We start from the raw sequence: 18,658 nt of genomic DNA, 5'->3' as shown, positions 1-18,658 counted from the left end.
GGTAAAGGTTAAACTGACACCTTTATGTGGTACACTTATCATCGTTGAAAGGTCGAGATAATGAACATTTACAAACATTGTTCGCACATGCGCGAAGCGGCAGCGCGGAGGGTCGAGATTCGCCCGTGCATCGTCCAGAGTGCACCGCGGCTCGGCCAGGCGGGGACGCGGCGCCGCGTGCCGTCTCTATTTATATATTGACGCGCCCCGCGCCCCTCGCGCACGCGCAATGCGCACCTGAAAACGACGAAAGTGAAAATTGCACATAATGGTACCGTACGGTACACTGCGCCGTTCTCAGGGCTAGACATAAATAAGTACGAGAAATTCGCGAAGAACCCGGCACCGGCGGCTTCCGGCGGGCCGCTAGGATGGCCGTTGAGCGCACGCCGACACCCGGCACTGCGGCAGTTCTGCGTCACCCATCAGCTGTACCGGCGCGGTCGTGACGTCTCGTGTTCGAGCCGGCGCGATGGCGTCCACGATGCAGCTGGAGTTCACTCAGGCGATGACGGATTTTAAGACGATGTTCCCGGACATGGACGACGACGTGATCGAGGCAGTGCTGCGCGCGAACCAGGGCGCCGTGGATGCCACCATCGATCAGCTGCTGGCGATGAGCACCGACAACCAGAACGAGCGGCTGCGGCTGGAGATGGAGAGGGTGGAGGGCGCGAGCCCGCGCAGGCCGCGCCGCGCCCCGCGCCCGCAGCGCAACGGCGAAGACAACGACACCACGGCACTCGTGTAAGTTACAACAACAAACCCTCACCTGAACACACACCCTCAATAAGCAAAGCAACATCCCAGTCAAATATTTTAGATTTTTTGAGGAACATAAATTACTTGAACCAAAGCTAGGTATAGGTATGCGCTTTTTTAATTTTGGCTACCTACATACCTATAATTTTTCTTATCTATCTTTATACCTAATATATTTCGCAACATACCAAATTATTTCGTTAATTAGTGGCGATATGAACCATATTGCAGAGATAATAAATACAGTTAACACATAAGACGGACATAATCATGGGTCGATAGGATAAATATCACAAGTCAATATTACCACTAGTCAACATTTTGGAAAGACTAAAATACTGCATTATTAATTATGTATGTTTTATTAATTTACCTTTAAGTAATTTAGTACCTGCCTCGTCTATATAACCAGTAATACGTATGTTACCTAATAGACTAGATTTTTAAAAAGATACCAAAATCCTAGCAAAATAGTCAAGATTTCGGAATACTACAGTAGTGCAACAGGTTAGCATGACAAGCGAAATCTTTCATTCAGAGTTCGAAGTTCATATCATATTCATGATGTTACGTTAGGAACGTTACATAGCCGGGACTGATGCGGTTGGACACAATTAGCACTTGGCTAGGGCAACAGTATTAGCAATTAGCCTCCGTTTCTATGAGCTCTATGCTAAAATAATTATGAGGATATTATGCAGAACTGACTTAAGGTTGTTTGATCGGTTCATGTTAACTTTTGCGTTTTCCGGCATTTTCTGTTGCACTTTAATTAATAGGTATTCGACAACGACAGTAGGTATAGTGAGTTTATCTAATCATGACCTGTGGGCTCGACATGGTCGTAAAATACATAGACACGTATTAAATGATGGTAGTGGTGACTTCTTATAGGTAAACAACTTAGCTAAAAACTACAATACCAAGTAGGTAGAGTAGTAAGAAGTAACAACTAATCTAACTTTCAATTAAGATATTGTTCTCGATATTTCTTGCTCAACACAATACTACCATTATACTACCCTACCTGGCCTCGAAACTTTTCGACGTTAAATACCAAAATAGTAAATTAGTATTGCAATTTATTGCACCTAAATCAAGTACCTAATCGCCAATCGAACTAAACTGATCACAAAACAAAACACTAAATCATTACCTAGTTACCGACTTACAAAATTATCGCCCAACATCAAGACAATGTTTCAGATATCTAACAATCCATTGCAGGATATAAACAGCCTAGAACCTAGAAACAAAACAAAGCGCTATGCGAATTGTTGGCAAGCCGAACAGGGGAGTCATACTGTGAGTCAGTCCGATGTGATGTAGTGCACACCCACAGTGGATTGTGTACTAGGGAATGGCAATTAAAACAATCATATCTCGAATTGCGTTCCTTATCGTTTCATTACCATATTTATTCGACGTTTGGACCGCCTGCACTTACTGACTTGACCTCTTTACTCTCCTTGGGTATATGTATTTATAACGGCTTTTAATTGGAAGATAACTTGTAGGATTTTCTGTTACCTGTTGCACTCAAACTTGGTTGATAATAGGTACCTTTCCATAGTTTTGCAACTGCATTAATTTTAGAGACTAGAAACGCGACCAGAGAACGCGATTGTTACGAGTCAGATGAACAATGATCTCTACACGTCCATAAATCCATCATCATACCTGACAAATCGCCCATCATGCAAAAATATGTATTGGTTTCCCTGTCGGTTAATCATTTTATTTTTGGACATAGTAGCGTTAGCCTCGGTGCATTAATTTAGGTAAGTACGTTTAGACCGAACCGTATTGAAATTGAATAGAATCTGGATCAATAATTTATCGAATACATTTTTTTTTTTTTTTTTTTAGTATTTAGGTAGTTACACATCGCAGCTTACTAAATAACTGCAGTTTGGCTTCATCTCCAAATTCAATTTCAGAGACATCGACGACGATTCAGTACCGCTAGCCGTACGGCGGAAATGGGTACCGCGAATGCTTGGGCCTTTACCGCCCATGTTCCTGCGCATACCGCCTGGCACTGACGCGCGGATAGACCTGAGTTTAGACATGGACGACGACCGAATCGCCACATTTCTGCAGAACGAGGAGTTCATGGCTGAGCTCAGGTGGAACCAGGAGTTCATGGCGGCGCTGGATAGTGAACAGGGGAAGACGAAAACAGATGACGAAGCAGATTTTAAGGAGCGGCTAAAGAATATGGGAAAATGTGAGTGGTCTAGTCTATTTCTTTGAGGGTCTATTTTAATTTAAATAATATTGGCAACTGGCAGCTCTATCAAAATATGTTGCTGGATGAATCCGAAACGCACAGGCATTATTTATAAATAAATAAATAATAATAAATAAATATTATAGGACATTCTTACACAGATTGACTGAGTCCCACGGTAAGCTCAAGAAGGCTTGTTTTGCAGGTACTCAGATAACGATATACATATATAAATTAATATACAAATACTTATATACATAGAAAACATCCATGACTCAGAAGCAAATATAAATAAGCTCATCGCACAAATAAATGCCCTTACCGGGATTCGAAACCGGGACCGCGGAGTACGAATTTTCAAATTATAGTACCTTTCATCGAAACCCAATGTTCGCAGTATCGCGCAAGAAGTTCGCACAACTGTCGCGCATGTTCTCCCGCGGCGCGGGCGCGTCGCGGCGCTCAGGCAGCGCGCGCGCACCCCCGCGCGGCCCGCCCGACAGCCTGCTGCTGCAGGAGGAACACAGCGACGACGAAGACCATCACCGGCCACACAAGGTTTAATTAACTGCACAGTACGACAACGGGTGGGATTTTAGGGCCTTTTTAGTTTGCCTGTGCGATGGAATGGAAGTTGCTGCGCGTTGTGTCCACGCAGCGATATCTTTCATATAGGAGATCTTCTTGTATTTCCTTACTATTTTATGAAATGGATATGTGATGCAGGAAGTTGGACGGTCGTTTTGGATGGCAATAAACTGAAATGTAATAATTCGTAAGGGTGCATTTCTACCAGAGATGCGTGCCGTGGATGTTTGATATCCACTATGTAGTCATGTTTCTCATGTTCATTGTTCTACATAGCTTAGCGCTCGTGAGGACGGGTCCGACTAAGCTGGTGGATATCAAACAAATCCACGTAGCGCATATCTCGTGAAAAAGCACCCTTACCCTCGTGTTATGCAGCAATGTGACTAAACGCCCTAAAACGTTACGGGTGCTCATGAATCTGGTACAAATGAGCATTCATAACGCTGTCCCTTTCTGTTCGAGATTCTGGAAACGACTAGACTAGGACTTGAAAGGCGTACTTAGGTAGGTACTTTGACTCGGGTGCGTATCGATCGGTATAACTTTTTTTGATATATTTTTAGTCGTTATAACGATCATTTGATATAATTATTGAATCATATAACAACAAATAATATACTGACAAATTGTATAATTCTTATTTAATATAATGATCATTTTTTCGAATAACATTTACTATAACATACTTTGAATATAATGCTTATTTCCTATAATAAATAAATTGTATAACACAAATTCTTTCTAAAGCCCAGTTAGAATCGCACAATAAATTAGATCCATCATTTACCAGAAAAGTAGATTAGGTTAGAACTGTGACCCTTACACACAACGCGCTGCTACCAGACAAACAGGTTAGGTTAGGTTAGAACTGTGACCCTTAAACATACGTACTGCTATCAGAAAAGTAGGTTAGGTTAGGTTAGAACTGTGATCCCTTCAAAAAATAATAAAATTAATTCATGAAATGTTTTATACTGATTGCTAGTTATATTATACTAGTCGTATATCAATAGATAGTTATACCATACCACGGTTATTACAAATAAGTGTTATATGAAATAATGATTATACAAAATAAAAGTTGATATTTTGTGGTTATACCAAATGTTAATTATGTCAAATGAGTGATTATACCCTCTAGATATATACCAAATGTTGTTATATCAAATGTTACTATAACAAAAAAAGTTATAACAATCATTACACACCCCTTTGACTCTACTACACGTACTATTTACTATAACTGTTTCAGTTAGTAAAATGAACAAGAAATTAATATCTAAAATTCTAAATTGCTGCTCCGTAAAAGAATTCATGCGTTGTCGAAAGAATTCAGTACTTTTACACCATAATACATTAGGAATTGTTAACGCTCATCAAGCACTAGTCTAGAAGATACGTAGCGCTACGTATTAGTGGTGAAGACAAGACTGTAGTCTGTACTCTGTTAAATAGAAGTGGATACGATTGTTATTTGTAAAACGGTAAATGAAACTAAAGACGACACGGAGAATGACTGAAAAGCACTCTCCAAAGAAAGGCTGATAAGGAAATTTTGTATAAAATTTATTCACATAATAGTTAGATAATGTAAATAACTGTTGTAATAGCCTCGATAAGTAGATTACTCTATCTTTTACGTCTTCAAATTTAGATGCCGTTAGCGAATTCTTGTTAGGATCAATTTCTAGTTGCCTATCTTGGTGATCACCCGGTTAGCCTAAGGCACGAAACATACGGAAGGTTGTGGTGCCGCGCTTTGCAGGAATTTCCGTGAGCTGCTTTATTTTATAGCGTGTCTGGATTATGTGATCACAGAAGAATAATCGAGGGATTTCTCAGCTTCTGACCAGCTTCCAGAGGGGCACTCTATACACAAAGCTTTTAGACTGGGTAACTGCGTAAAAGAGAATAAGTTTTGGATTTACGTTTTATTTTCGTCATAACAATTTGCACTTCATCTTGCAACAAGTTGAACAAGTACGGCACCAAACCGCTCCGTGTATTCTGCGCCTAACTACAAATTGCAACGTCGAAATATGCATCGACTATTATCCCTGCTTGTGCCCGTTCGGTCGCCGCAAGAGTATATGGTTTCGTTCCTAATCCACTAATGACTTATTCCAGAATATTAGCTATTTCGTAACAGCGTAGAACATTACGAGCCCGCACACGAATGTGGATTCTGAGGGCCTACTACGAATATCGAACATCTTCAATATTTAGTGTGACAAAGAAAGGTGCTCGACTGCTCGCTTTTTCGGTGTCCGAAGCAGGCCCTCTGTTCTTGATTCGAACCGAAATTACTTCAGTAAGTTAATATTTTAAACACTTATTTTTATAAAGTAGTTGTGTATTTCTAGTCTCCGTTCCAAAGTTAGATTTATGTTTTTTTAGATTTAAAGTTATGTTACTATGACTACAGTAAGTAGAAACTCTCCTTCCACAGCAATCAAATTTACGACAATTGATCAACGGTAAAAGCAACACAGAAAACAGCATTAACATGTATAGGTAGTTACTACAATTTTATATGAAGCTTCATAGCCTGTCCTGCGTTTGTGGGAATTATGCTATAAACGTGTGAGAGAAGAGCAGCCATCCGTGGCTTTTTGGCTTACCAAGTACTTGCCTTGGCGAGCCAGCACACTGAGTACCTACTCAAGACGATATTTGTTATAATAAAAATTATGTGTGGTGTGTTGGTGGCTACAATATTACTCAGACCAATCTAAGTTTGCAGCGATTTTGATAGCACGCCTGACGCCTATGAAAGGGTTAAGTAAACGTCCCAACTTCTTCAAAGTTGACTTTTTTGGAGGCTGTCAAAATCGCTACGAACTTAGCTTGGACTTGACTCTATATACATAGGTATACTGATTTGACTGAGGAGACTACTCGGTAAGCGGTAAGAAAAGCGGCCTCGGCCTTTGGCCCTGGCCGTCACTGAGCTAGGGAAGTTAAAATGTTACGCAATTTAAATAAAAAGTTATTTCTATATGTAATTTGTTTTTATTTATTTCCACGCCTTCTCGAGTTAATTAGTTGCCAAGTTGTTTAGAATATTTATATTTTTATTGAACGGGACTTTATACTGGTAGCCTAACGCGAAATTACCTTCCTGTATTCTTACAGGAAACATCTCATTATCGCAAATCCCGCCTCTATTACAACTAATTCTTTTAAGTACCTGTCTCTTTTCCCTACCTCGACGCACATTAGGTGGTCGCATCGCAACGTTGAAGCTCTTAAAAACATTTATTCTACTTTGCGACACGAACATGTAGTAGGTACATTGTGACATATAAATATTTTCGGTATTTACTAAACAAACATATATACCTACCGCTGCTGTGGGGCGATCCATCGCCTTTCACTCGTTTAAAGACTAATAAAACAATACCTTACCAATTATCCAATACCTACTTACATCAAAATGGCGTATCTTGCATTGTTTATAAACAGAAAATTAATTTTCCAATACAAAGCGATTACACAGTTGAGTGAATGGGGTTACACATGAGAGTAATAGCGAAGAGAGCTCGTCAATGGACGCGACGGTGCGGAACGGGAAAGTCGAGTGCGATGTGAGCGATATGAAGATATGAAGCACTATATCAAGTACAAGACAACATGATTAACACTTCGCCGGGTGTTATATGCAATGGTAACGCACTTGTTTAGATGAATTTTAGATGTGATTCATAATCGTATGAGTGGAGATTTAACGGGCCTCGTGGATTTCTAACCTATTGTTAGCAGATTTTTCTTTCGTAAGTATGATTTGTGTGACGTACATATTACGTTGGCTACTTAGCCAACACCTTGGTGTGTTCTTAAAAAATTGGCCCTGTTTTTCCTTCCGTAAGTTCAAGGCATGGCTGAGGTCTCACATCAGGCATCAAGCCCGTAAAAAAAATAGTTTGTGATGAAAAACAGTAACTAATCAAAACTTAAGTAGGTACGTACCTAAAAGAGTGCCTACTCCTCTACCACACTGAAACAGCCAAATAAAATAAGCAAGAAAGTGCATTTCATTGAATAGTTTTCTAATGTTCTACTCTTGAAAAGGCACATCAGGATTAGGTTCGGAGCAATTAAACCCTGTAGCGAAGTGCAGTGGGTAGGTAAGTACAGACTCAGGGATCGGATACCGGTATTTTTTTCGGAACGGTTCCGTACGTTGACCCGAGAACTTTACTTTAGCGTTTCTGGTTCCATTAACCGGTATTCTTTTTCGTTCAGTGAACGAACGTTTATGAGTGAGAACTGTTCCGAAGAACAGAATTAAATGATACGTTCTTTAAAGAACAGTTCGCGGGAACGGAATTAAATGATACGTTCTTTAAAGAACAGTTCGCAGGAACGAAATTATTTCGGTTTTTCTATTTCCAAGAATTTGAACGAACAGTGCAAGCGGTGTCGGCCACGGCCATCACTTTAGTAACTTTAGTTTGATTTGAGACTAGCGGTGAGTAAACGTGGCGTCGAACGAAACAAATACGTCGAAAACATTCTGCACCACAACCACAATGAAGTAAGTTTTTTTCTTTTAACTTAGTGCTTTCAATTTTACCGATTTTAAAATTTAAGTAATGTCTCGACGCTTAAGTATTTATTTACAGGCAATCGTACAGTCCAAGGTCAAATAAGGACGGGACGCCGCTATTAGCAAGAGCGAGCGTCCTTATTTGACCTTGGTACGGTCATCTCAGTGTGTGTGTGTGTGTGTGTGTGTGTGTGTGTGTGTGTGTGTGTGCGTGTGCGTGTGCGTGTGCGTGTGCGTGTGCGTGTGCGTGTGTGTGTGTGTGTGTGTGTGTGTGTGTGTGTGTGTGTGCGTGTGCGTGTGTACAATATACACTACTTTCCCATTAATTGTGTCGTTGGTACTGTAGATAGTCAATTACCATACAAATTACATCAGCTACTATCAACAATGGACCTTTAGGGTCAGTTGCACCAAACCGTCTGTCACCGTTAAAGCATTCGTTAAATTTTATTGTATGGACAGTTCCATAGGCGTCTGCTGCGTGACGATGATGTGTGTGTCAAATGTGGTTGATGCAACGGGCCCTTAGTCTAAAAACGTCACAATGAAAGATGTGAAATGTGCAATTATTTATTTATTTATTATTTATTATTTATTAATCAGGCAGGCAGTTATAACAACTAATAGTTGCCTGTATCCAACAATTCTTTCTTAAGATGTGTTCTTTAAACACAAAACACAATTAGTCACAAAAATAAATTGTTTTTAGTATTCAACACTCCCGTGTCCCAGAACTCGAAGAATCCCAATTCATCCAATGTTCTTATACTGCTGCGAGTGAAAGGGGCACTAATGATGATATTTATGACTTGATCGATGCACAGAATGAGCCACTGAGTAAGTACTTACCTATACTAAACCTTCATAAACCTAAATACTGAAACTCTGCCCGGTGGTTCGGTGTTAGGGCTTGCAATTATCCGTCCAATTCGAAATCCGGATGATTCGACTCGATATTTGAAAATCCGGATATTCGGATAAAATGGATATTTCGAATATTTTTTATTTTATTTAATAAATCTCATAATTAGTAACATAATTATGTACTACGATACGAAAAACACGTCGTAGGAAATTGTTATTTTATAATCAGGCTTGAGCTGTTGTTCGAAACCTTAATGTTAAACCTAACACCTACTGTCCGCGCACGAGTTCCGTGCACGCGGAAAGAATGTTAGGAATGTTGGGTGACATGACCGAGAGCTGTGAATTTGTCGATATAGTTGTCGATGATATGCAACGGATTTTCGTAGGGCAGATTAGGTACTTTTTTACTTATTTTAATCAAATTAAAATTAATAATCCACTTTTAATTCCATATGTACGTACAATTAACCAGGTTACTTAGTTATTTCATTCTTGCCTTTTTTAGGGTTCCGTAGTCAACTAGGAACCCTTATAGCTTCGCCATGTCTGTCTGTCCGTCCGTCCGTCCGTCCGTCCGTCCGTCCGTCCGTCCGTCCGTCCGTCCGTCCGTCCGTCCGTCCGTCCGCGGATAATCTCAGTAACCGTAAGCACTAGAAAGCTGAAATTTGGTAGCAATATGTATATCAATCACGCCAACAAAGTGCAAAAATAAAAAATGGAAAAAAATGTTTTATTAGGGTACCACCCCTACATGTAAAGTGGGGGCAGATTTTTTTTTTCATTCCAACCCCAACGTGTGATACATCGTTGGATAGGTATTTAAAAATGAATAAGGGTTTACTTAGATCGTTTTTTGATAATATTAATATTTTCGGAAATAATCGCTCTTAAAGGAAAAAAAGTGCGTCCCCCCCCCCTCTAACTTTTGAACCATATATTTAAAAAATATGAAAAAAATCACAAAAGTAGAACTTTATAAAGACTTTCTAGGAAATTTAATACGTGAGTAACCCGCTTAAAATATTTTTAAATATTTTTAAATACTTTCTAGGAAAATTGTTTTGAACTTGATAGGTTCAGTAGTTTTTGAGAAAAATACGGAAAACTACGGAACCCTACACTGAGCGTGGCCCGACACGCTCTTGGCCGGTTTTTATGAAATGACTTCAGTTGCCCATAAGATATATGATTTTATTTTTATGTAATTTTGACTAATATTTGATATTAATGAATTTTAATGCTAGAGACATAATCTGATTGCCATATGAGGCAAAACGTCATGTTGTGATCGTTTAGATCGAATATTACCTAAAAAAGGTATTACCTACCTACTCCTTGTTTAAATATCAGATTGCATTTACGAGGTTTTCATTGCCGATTTATTCAAATGCAAAAAGAACTATGACATATTACAAACACCATTTAGCTTTGTTAAATAACAAGGCTGAATGATCTTTCTCTCTAATAATTTTCACCTCTTATCTTTGATGACTTCGTGACTCCATTCCAGTTACACTTGGGACTCTCGGGTAGACGTTCTTAGCCAGAGGGCCTTACGTTACGTATACAGCGAAAAAGTTTTGGTGTTGCAACACTTGCAACCTATTTTGAAAGGATAAAATGTAAAAGCGTATCTGCTTAACTACTTCATCTTGTTCTGCAGTTCAATACTAAACAGGTCTTCCGCCGCGGGATACATAGAAGACTTCTTTTTGTCAGAAAATTTGAACAGTTTTAGTTCTGTTTGCAATTTATTTATTTATTTATAATGTATTCGGATGCTAACAATAATGAAAGTGCAGCGTTTGATACGGTACTCAGTGTCACTTGATTGATTGAGTTAAATTGATATACATTTACATGAGATTATCCACAAATATTCATGAAAAAAACCCTGCCTGCTAAGCCGCGGTCCCGGCGGATTCGAATCCCGGTAAGGGCATTTATTTGTGTGATGAGCATAGATATTTGTTCCTGAGTCTTGGATGTTTTCTGTGTATATAAGTATGTATTTATCTATATAAGTATGTATTCGTATCGTCGCCTAGCACCCATAGTACAAGCTTTGCTTAGTTTGGGGCTAGGTTGATCTATGTAAGATGTCCCCCAATATTTTTGTTTATTATTTATTTACTTATAGTCATACTTGTTATGGAGAATTTTTGGCCAAAAGCTGCACTTTTGGATGGAAGCAAGCCGCTTTGCATGGTGATAGTAGACATTATAGTAAACGATTTTTTCCGAGGATATCGAAATTTCATCTCTTAGGAAGCCGAGCGTAGCGAGGTGTTTTATGAAAATGAAAAAAATTCTATCTTTTTATTGTATCGTCCGATTTTGACAAAACGTATCTCAAATGAAAGGTATTAATTTGTGTAATTTAAAAAAAATACAAAGAAAAAAAATTTAAAAGAAAAGTAAGAAAAAAATAAAAAAAGTAAATTTCCGTCTCGCACTGAATAACTTCAAAGAATGACAGACAAAATGTACAATGTCGATATACAAGTTTTTTTTTAATCGAAGACAGATAAATTTTTAGTTGAAAACTGAAGACCGCATCGAAATCAGATCAGCATTTTTTAAGATACAAGTTGCCAAAGTTGGGAAAGATCGCTTTATATGGCCACTTTGAAATTCCTTTGCCAGAAAGTCAGAAATAACATGTTTTTCTGACACAGAAAAATACATAGTAACAGTACACATCAAACTAAAATTAAAAATTCCGAGGATATTATAATTTCATCCCTTAGAACGACGGTCGGTTACGAAAACCGAAAAAAAATCTCATTTTTTTGTACGTCGTCCGATTTTGACAAAACATGTTTCATTTGAAAGGTATTACTTTATGTAACTTAAAAAAAATATTGAAAAAAATTGGAAAAAAATGTAAGATTTAAAAAAAAAACCTTAATTTTCGTATCACACTGAATAACCGCAAAAAACGGTAGACACGGTGTATAATTTCGATATATGATTTTTTTAAATTAAAGACAAATAAATGCATGATTATAAACTAAAAACCGAATCGAAATCGAATCAGTAGTTTTTAAGATGCAAGTTGTCAAAGTTGGCTTAGTTTGTTTATATGGTCGCTTATAATAGTTATAATATAAATTCCTTAGCCAGAAAGTCAGAAACATTATATTTTTCTTACAGTTAAAAGTATGCATAGGTAATAGACATCATTATAAACATTTTTTTACAAGGATATAAAATTTCATTCCTTAGAAACCCTTACAAAGACGATCCAATAAAAAAAACTGCCTTTTTTTTGTTTTTCGTAACAGACATCGCTACGCTCGGCTTTCCAAGGGATGAATTTTTTATATCCTCGTAAAAAATTGTTTATTATGATGTCTATTACCTATGCATACTTTTAACTGTGAGAAAAATATAATGTTTCTGACTTTCTGGCTAAGGAATTTATAAACGACCATATAAACAAACTAAGCCAACTTTGACAAATTGCATCTTAAAAACTACTGATTCGATTTCGATTCGGTTTTTAGTTTATAATCATACATTTATTTGTCTTTAATTTAAAAAAATCATATATCGAAATTATACACCGTGTCTACCGTTTTTTGCGGTTATTCAGTGTGATACGAAAATTAAGGTTTTTTTTTTAAATCTTACATTTTTTTTCCAATTTTTTCAATATTTTTTTTAAGTTACATAAAGTAATACCTTTCAAATGAAACATGTTTTGTCAAAATCGGACGACGTACAAAAAAATGAGATTTTTTTTTCGGTTTTCGTAACCGACCTCGCTACGCTCGTCGTTCTAAGGGATAAAATTATAATATCCTCGGAATTTTTAATTTTATTTTGATGTGTACTGTTACTATGTATTTTTCTGTGTCCGAAAAACATATTATTTCTGACTTTCTGGCAAAGGAATTTCAAAGTGGCCATATAAAGCGATCTTTCCCAACTTTGGCAACTTGTATCTTAAAAAATGCTGATCTGATTTCGATGCGGTCTTCAGTTTTCAACTAAAAATTTATCTGTCTTCGATTAAAAAAAAACTTGTATATCGACATTGTACATTTTGTCTGTCATTCTTTGAAGTTATTCAGTGCGAGACGGAAATTTACTTTTTTATTTTTTTCTTACTTTTATTTTAAATTTTTTTTCTTTGTATTTTTTTTTAATTACACAAATTAATACCTTTCATTTGAGATACGTTTTGTCAAAATCGGACGATACAATAAAAAGATAGAATTTTTTTCATTTTCATAAAACACCTCGCTACGCTCGGCTTCTTAACCTCTCGTATGCTTAGGAGCAGATCTGCTCCATATTGTTTCAACTTTAACATGTAGTTATTATGACTAATATATTAATGACAATTTTTTGACAGACGCATACGAAAGGTTAAGGGATGAAATTTCGATATCCTCGGAAAAAATCGTTTACTATGATGTCTACTATCACCATGCAAAGCGACTTGCTTCCATCCAAAAGTGCAGCTTTCTTTTCATAACTAGTATGACTATTATTAAATAAGGTAGTAGTGCCACTCAAGGAGTAATTTTTGATATAAATCGCTTTAATATCGTAAATGTGTTAATTTTACTTTAAAATTTGTTTTCCAAATGAGCTTCTTAAAAATTGCAATGGTATTTCTGTCATTCACAATATTCGAATTATTCGTTTAATCCGGATTTTAACGTGCAAATTATCCGAATTTCAAAATCAGCGGATATATCCGGATTACAATACAAGCCCTATTCGGTGTCACTCCTAAAGTAGGTACTTACAGGCGACCGTACCGACATATGTCAATTAGGGACGCAGTTATTTGTAAAAAAATGAGAAAGCCTTATACGGTCAACCGGGGTGGCTTTAAAACGCAGGGGTGACTTTGAAAATTTAGTTTTAAAGTCATACTGTAAGTAAATTCGCGATTTTCTATGGTAGATTTACAAGAATATTTATTGATCTATTATCTATCTACTAATTACATGAACAGTTTCAGTAAATAATGAATGATGTTAATTTTAAAGCCGTTCAAATACCATCAAAGTAACCCCAAATTTTCCTAAAGCCACCCCGGTTGACGTAGCTCTCCCGCTCTTACAATCCCGTACTTGTTGGACCTTGGTCGGTTTGGTCGTCTGTAGACAGTGTAGACACTAATACACTCGCCAACTACAGTTGTGTATTCCATGTAGATACACCAAGGGCCCAATTCTCAAAAGCTTGTAACTTATTGTAATAATTTTCTAGAAATGTAAGTACATTATGCAAAATAAATAAGATATTTTTATTGCAGATAAAAGCTTTGACATAGATGATGAAGATCTAGCCTTCAAAAAAATATATATAGAGAAAAAACTACCCCATATCCAAGCGATTCTGATGACCTTGAGTTGGATGTAAGTGCTTATAGTGTGAGAAAGCTGTATAAAATATAATCTGCACTAATTTGTATAAATATGTGTGTTACTTAATCTGTGTGAATTTGTAATAGTGATATGTTTTTAAATGTTTTTAAGGACCAAGATGCAGTCCTTGAGAGAGCACAACCCATGCAATCCATTTATAGTGAACCGGAACCGGACGCGATGTGCCCTTATTCATGCAAGCGTAATATAGTTGCAGTCGTTATAAGAAAAAAGTTGAACAAGTTCCCGAAGAGAATTTACGGGCTTGTTTAGAAGATCTCGAAAATAAAATAGAAAAATATTATTAAATGTGTATCAAGATTATGTGTACTCTATCATAATTATAGCTTCAGTGTAAAAGTCAATCATATTTTGGTACATTCGTTACCGTTAGTGAAATATCGTTATAAAATAAGGGTTATTCCACTAGTCAGAGTTACCACTAAGTTGTTACCAGTGGTAACTACAATGTTATTTTCCCATAGGCAATTACTGGAAAGATTATATCATAAGATTCATAAGTTTTGTTTTATTTTATACACATGTAAAGCATGACCAGAAATATATGACTACGCGCCATGTAGCGGAATTTCATTAAAACTATTTTCTTCATAGTCATCATACTATACTGAACTGTCACTCCATACATCAGAATAACAGCGCACTCCTGCCTGACAATAGTTATTTATATTTCTGGTCAGGCTTTAGTTTCTTAACCATACTTACCATATCCAACGCGATCAATGTTATTTTCACCAAATCTAATGGCAACAGCTGAGACTGTTTCCTCACCTTTAATTGATTGGCCTCAATGGCCACTGCGTAAGAGTCGTTAGAGGTGCACATTGACTTGCCTAATATCAAGGACGATAGATACCGGGACTGACAAAGCCCATACAAAAGTTTACCTCTGAAATGTCCCATACATTTCCGAGCGATTATTTCCGAAAAAATTAACAATATCAAAAAATGTTAGTAGTAAACCCCTATTCATTTTTTAATACCTATCCAACAATAGGTATATCACACGTCAGGGTTGAAATGAAAAAAAAAATCTCTCCCCACTTTACGTGTAGGGGGCGGGCACCCTAATAATGTTCTCATGCAATGATTAGTTGGTTTCGATTTAGCTTAATATATTTTTTGTTCTTATTTATGGTGTCTGTATTTAGCTCTGCCGTGAAAAATATTTAAAGAAATAAGGAGGCCGTTTCATCATCGCCACCAGTACAAAACAAGGTCCCACATAAGAAGAAAATAAACATCGACGACTTCGATACAGGCACAAGCTTCATGAATTTTAGGCTGTGTGGAAGTAGCAAGTCTTCAAACCTAGCTTATTAAATTGTCATTCTCTAAAACCATGCTTTAATTTTCTACAAATATTAACGCGAAACGAAACCCAGTACTCGCTGTCCCGATTATACATGACGTCGGCACATTATTGCCATATGAAAACGATTTGTAGCGACACTCTTCCAGGGTCAAATAAAAACTTGTCAGGCTTTAGTTACTAAAAAAATCCGGATTTAATCCGGAGTTCGGATTTTGCCCTAAAAATAATCCGAAAATCCGGATTTTATATTATTGCAATCCCTAGGTATAACCCAATCCTTTCAGAAAATATTTACTTTATCACAAAATTATTTTAAACTTTCTTTTTGACATCGAAAAGGCTTTAGTTTTTTACATACCGAATAACTTTATTTCGGTATCATGATTCCTTTTAAGATAATTACATTATGTATAAGGTAAGGAATAATATTTAGAATACCTAAAATATGACAAATTTGCATTCTATTCAAATCAGTACGAGTATACTTCACGGAGTCCAAAACTATACGCAAATCAGAAGTCCAAAACTAGAAAAATAATAGATAGAGACTATAGAGAGCGATTGCGGGCGCCGGTCGGCTCGAGCGCGAGTACTTGCGCCGCCGGCGTACGCGTCTGTGTGCGTGCGCCACGCGCACACACAACTTTACTATACAGGGCCTCTCTGTGGGTTCCGCCCCCGTCAACGCGACGGCGATAAAGACCTAAAAATCTGAATTCGTGCTTGCCTCCTGTATCGTCTTAATCCTTTAATGATTCCGTTAACGTGAAACTTTAAGTAGACAGGTTTTATGAAGACAATTGGCCGGTGAGCCCTACAATTTTAAAATTTGCCGCCCTTTATACATGGTGTATATTCTATGCTGTTTCTTCCTATCCTAATAGTTTCAATATCAAGCATACACTATCACTGCACGTTCGCTGTTTATACGCCGAAAGTTGCAACTCAAGTAAATGAAGTAAACAAAACAAACAACCTACCTTCACCTTCATTGCCGGCCGCGGCCGGCCGGCTAACCGAAACAGAAATATACATGAACTTCGTGTGAAAAAGAGACAGCGAAAGGCGGCTCGTGCGTCGGCGAAAACGTTCGGCTCTGGCGCTCGCTACAGTCGCTATACCTACTCCCGCGCGGCTCGGAACGAAATAATATTGGTTTTAGGAACGCTAAAATTCTGTTCGTTCATTTAAACGTTACTGTAAGGAACTGTTCTTTGAGGGAACGAAATAAGAACCGAAACCGAAATTATTTTGTTCCCACTGAACAAAATTTATAATGAACCGTTCGTTTAGGGAACGATATAAGAACCGTAACCGAAATTATTTTGTTCCCATTGAACAAAATTTATAGGTAACGGTTTAAGAACGATATCAAATGGTATTTGGGAACGGGTTCCGATCCCTGAGTACAGTACCCATCAGCACCCACCTAATCAAACTTGTTATTTGCGATTAGTATCCTGAAAGCTGGTTCATCTCCTTTCATTTACAATCTTAATTCCAGTTGAATCAGTATTAACATACATTAAAAGGAAGGTATTAATTCTAGTTCGGAATGATAGGAGTAAGTATAAAGTAACAAGTCTATTGGATAGAATAGTTGCTATCTCGATAAAATTAGATTGAAGATAGTTAAGTAAGATTGGCTGCTGGAGTTAAATGTTGCATTATCTCGATTACAACTCGTTTACGTTGATTAATTTGCTAGTGGGTCTGCGACTATATACCCAAGTATAATTTTCCAAACAGCTAGCATAGACATTTTCCTTTGAAATGGTTATGAATATTCTCAAATTTGGAACAGTTGAAAATATTTTTTCTGAAACTTTCGTTACCTTGGGAAAAAACCTTTAAAAAAAATAAGTGTAACTTACACAATAGCGTAGCGTTCCAGACATTTAATTTAGTTGATTGTATCTATGGAATGTAATAAGAATAATTAAATAATGTATTCCCATCGCAAAGTCGCACGGCTCGTAGTTACATCACCGTGTCATGGCAGATATTTGAATTAGCAGAAGGCACAATAATAAGGTATCGTAATCAGTCCTATTTAGTAAGAAAAGTGTTATTATGATTATGACACTGTTCTCATTCCTATAGCAAATCACATAACTAATTGTACTTGTAAGTAAAACAAAAAACAGAAGACTTGTGGGATTATTTCGTTTGCCTCAGTTTCTTCTGTTAGTTACCTACATTTAGACATTTTTGCTCAAAAAGGAAACTAAGCTGTTAGAACGTAGCATATTGGTGATTGGTAATTTACGTTCACAAAGGAGTCGAGAACATGGCTTGTAATTTGCTAACAGCTTAACGCTTTGTAGACGCGATTTATTCTCCTGTCCACGAGACAACGATAGGGCATTTAGTACCCTTCCCAGGGCGGTGGTTTATGGGCCTCAGCAGACAACAACGCCTATACCCAGAGATATTATTCTATCCGAGCAGCGAGGCAAACACTAATGAACCAGTATAACTTTACTACCATTAGGATCATGTGTTATGAACATCGTGGTCACAGATACACTGGCTAGCCTGGTTTAAAGACTTGGTAAGTAATGAAAGTACATATGACTAGGACGAAATGGAGCCATCCATCTAGACGCGTCAGCGTTTTATCACGTCACGGAGCCCTGCCTCCTAGCCACTTTGTATGTGAACTTGTTTTTCAGGATAAGCATGTCAGTGCGTATGTCAGCTTGCAGCGAGGTAATATATAACAACTCTGATAAAACTGTGAGACTAAAATAAACTTTTGCATACACAGTTCATGTAACCTCAACAATCAACATCATGAAAATATTTATGGATTCAACGGCCTCTTAAAGTTCCTCCAAAATATCTGGCGTAAACATAACATAAAGATATCTATCTAAAGTGTTTTATGGAGAAATTTTCAAAGTCCTCTATATGGCCACCGCGCCACG

General features: G+C 37.4%; 1 protein-coding gene across 1 annotated transcript; it reads left to right on the top strand.

Moving 5' to 3' along the window:
* The first annotated feature begins 87 nt into the window (after nucleotides 1–87).
* LOC125230263 (CUE domain-containing protein 1) lies at nucleotides 88–4,212 on the top strand. The gene is made up of 3 exons (XM_048135371.1): nucleotides 88–747; nucleotides 2,703–2,992; nucleotides 3,393–4,212. The coding sequence occupies exons 1-3, from the start codon at nucleotides 473–475 to the stop codon at nucleotides 3,557–3,559; spliced, it is 732 nt and encodes a 243-aa protein (XP_047991328.1). The 5' UTR covers nucleotides 88–472; the 3' UTR covers nucleotides 3,560–4,212.
* The last annotated feature ends 14,446 nt before the right edge of the window (nucleotides 4,213–18,658 follow it).

The sequence above is a fragment of the Leguminivora glycinivorella genome, chromosome 10, assembly GCF_023078275.1.
Source record: "Leguminivora glycinivorella isolate SPB_JAAS2020 chromosome 10, LegGlyc_1.1, whole genome shotgun sequence".
Taxonomy (NCBI): domain Eukaryota; kingdom Metazoa; phylum Arthropoda; class Insecta; order Lepidoptera; family Tortricidae; genus Leguminivora; species Leguminivora glycinivorella.
Note: the sequence above shows the minus strand (reverse complement) of the source record. Positions and strands in the feature narration are given on the sequence as shown.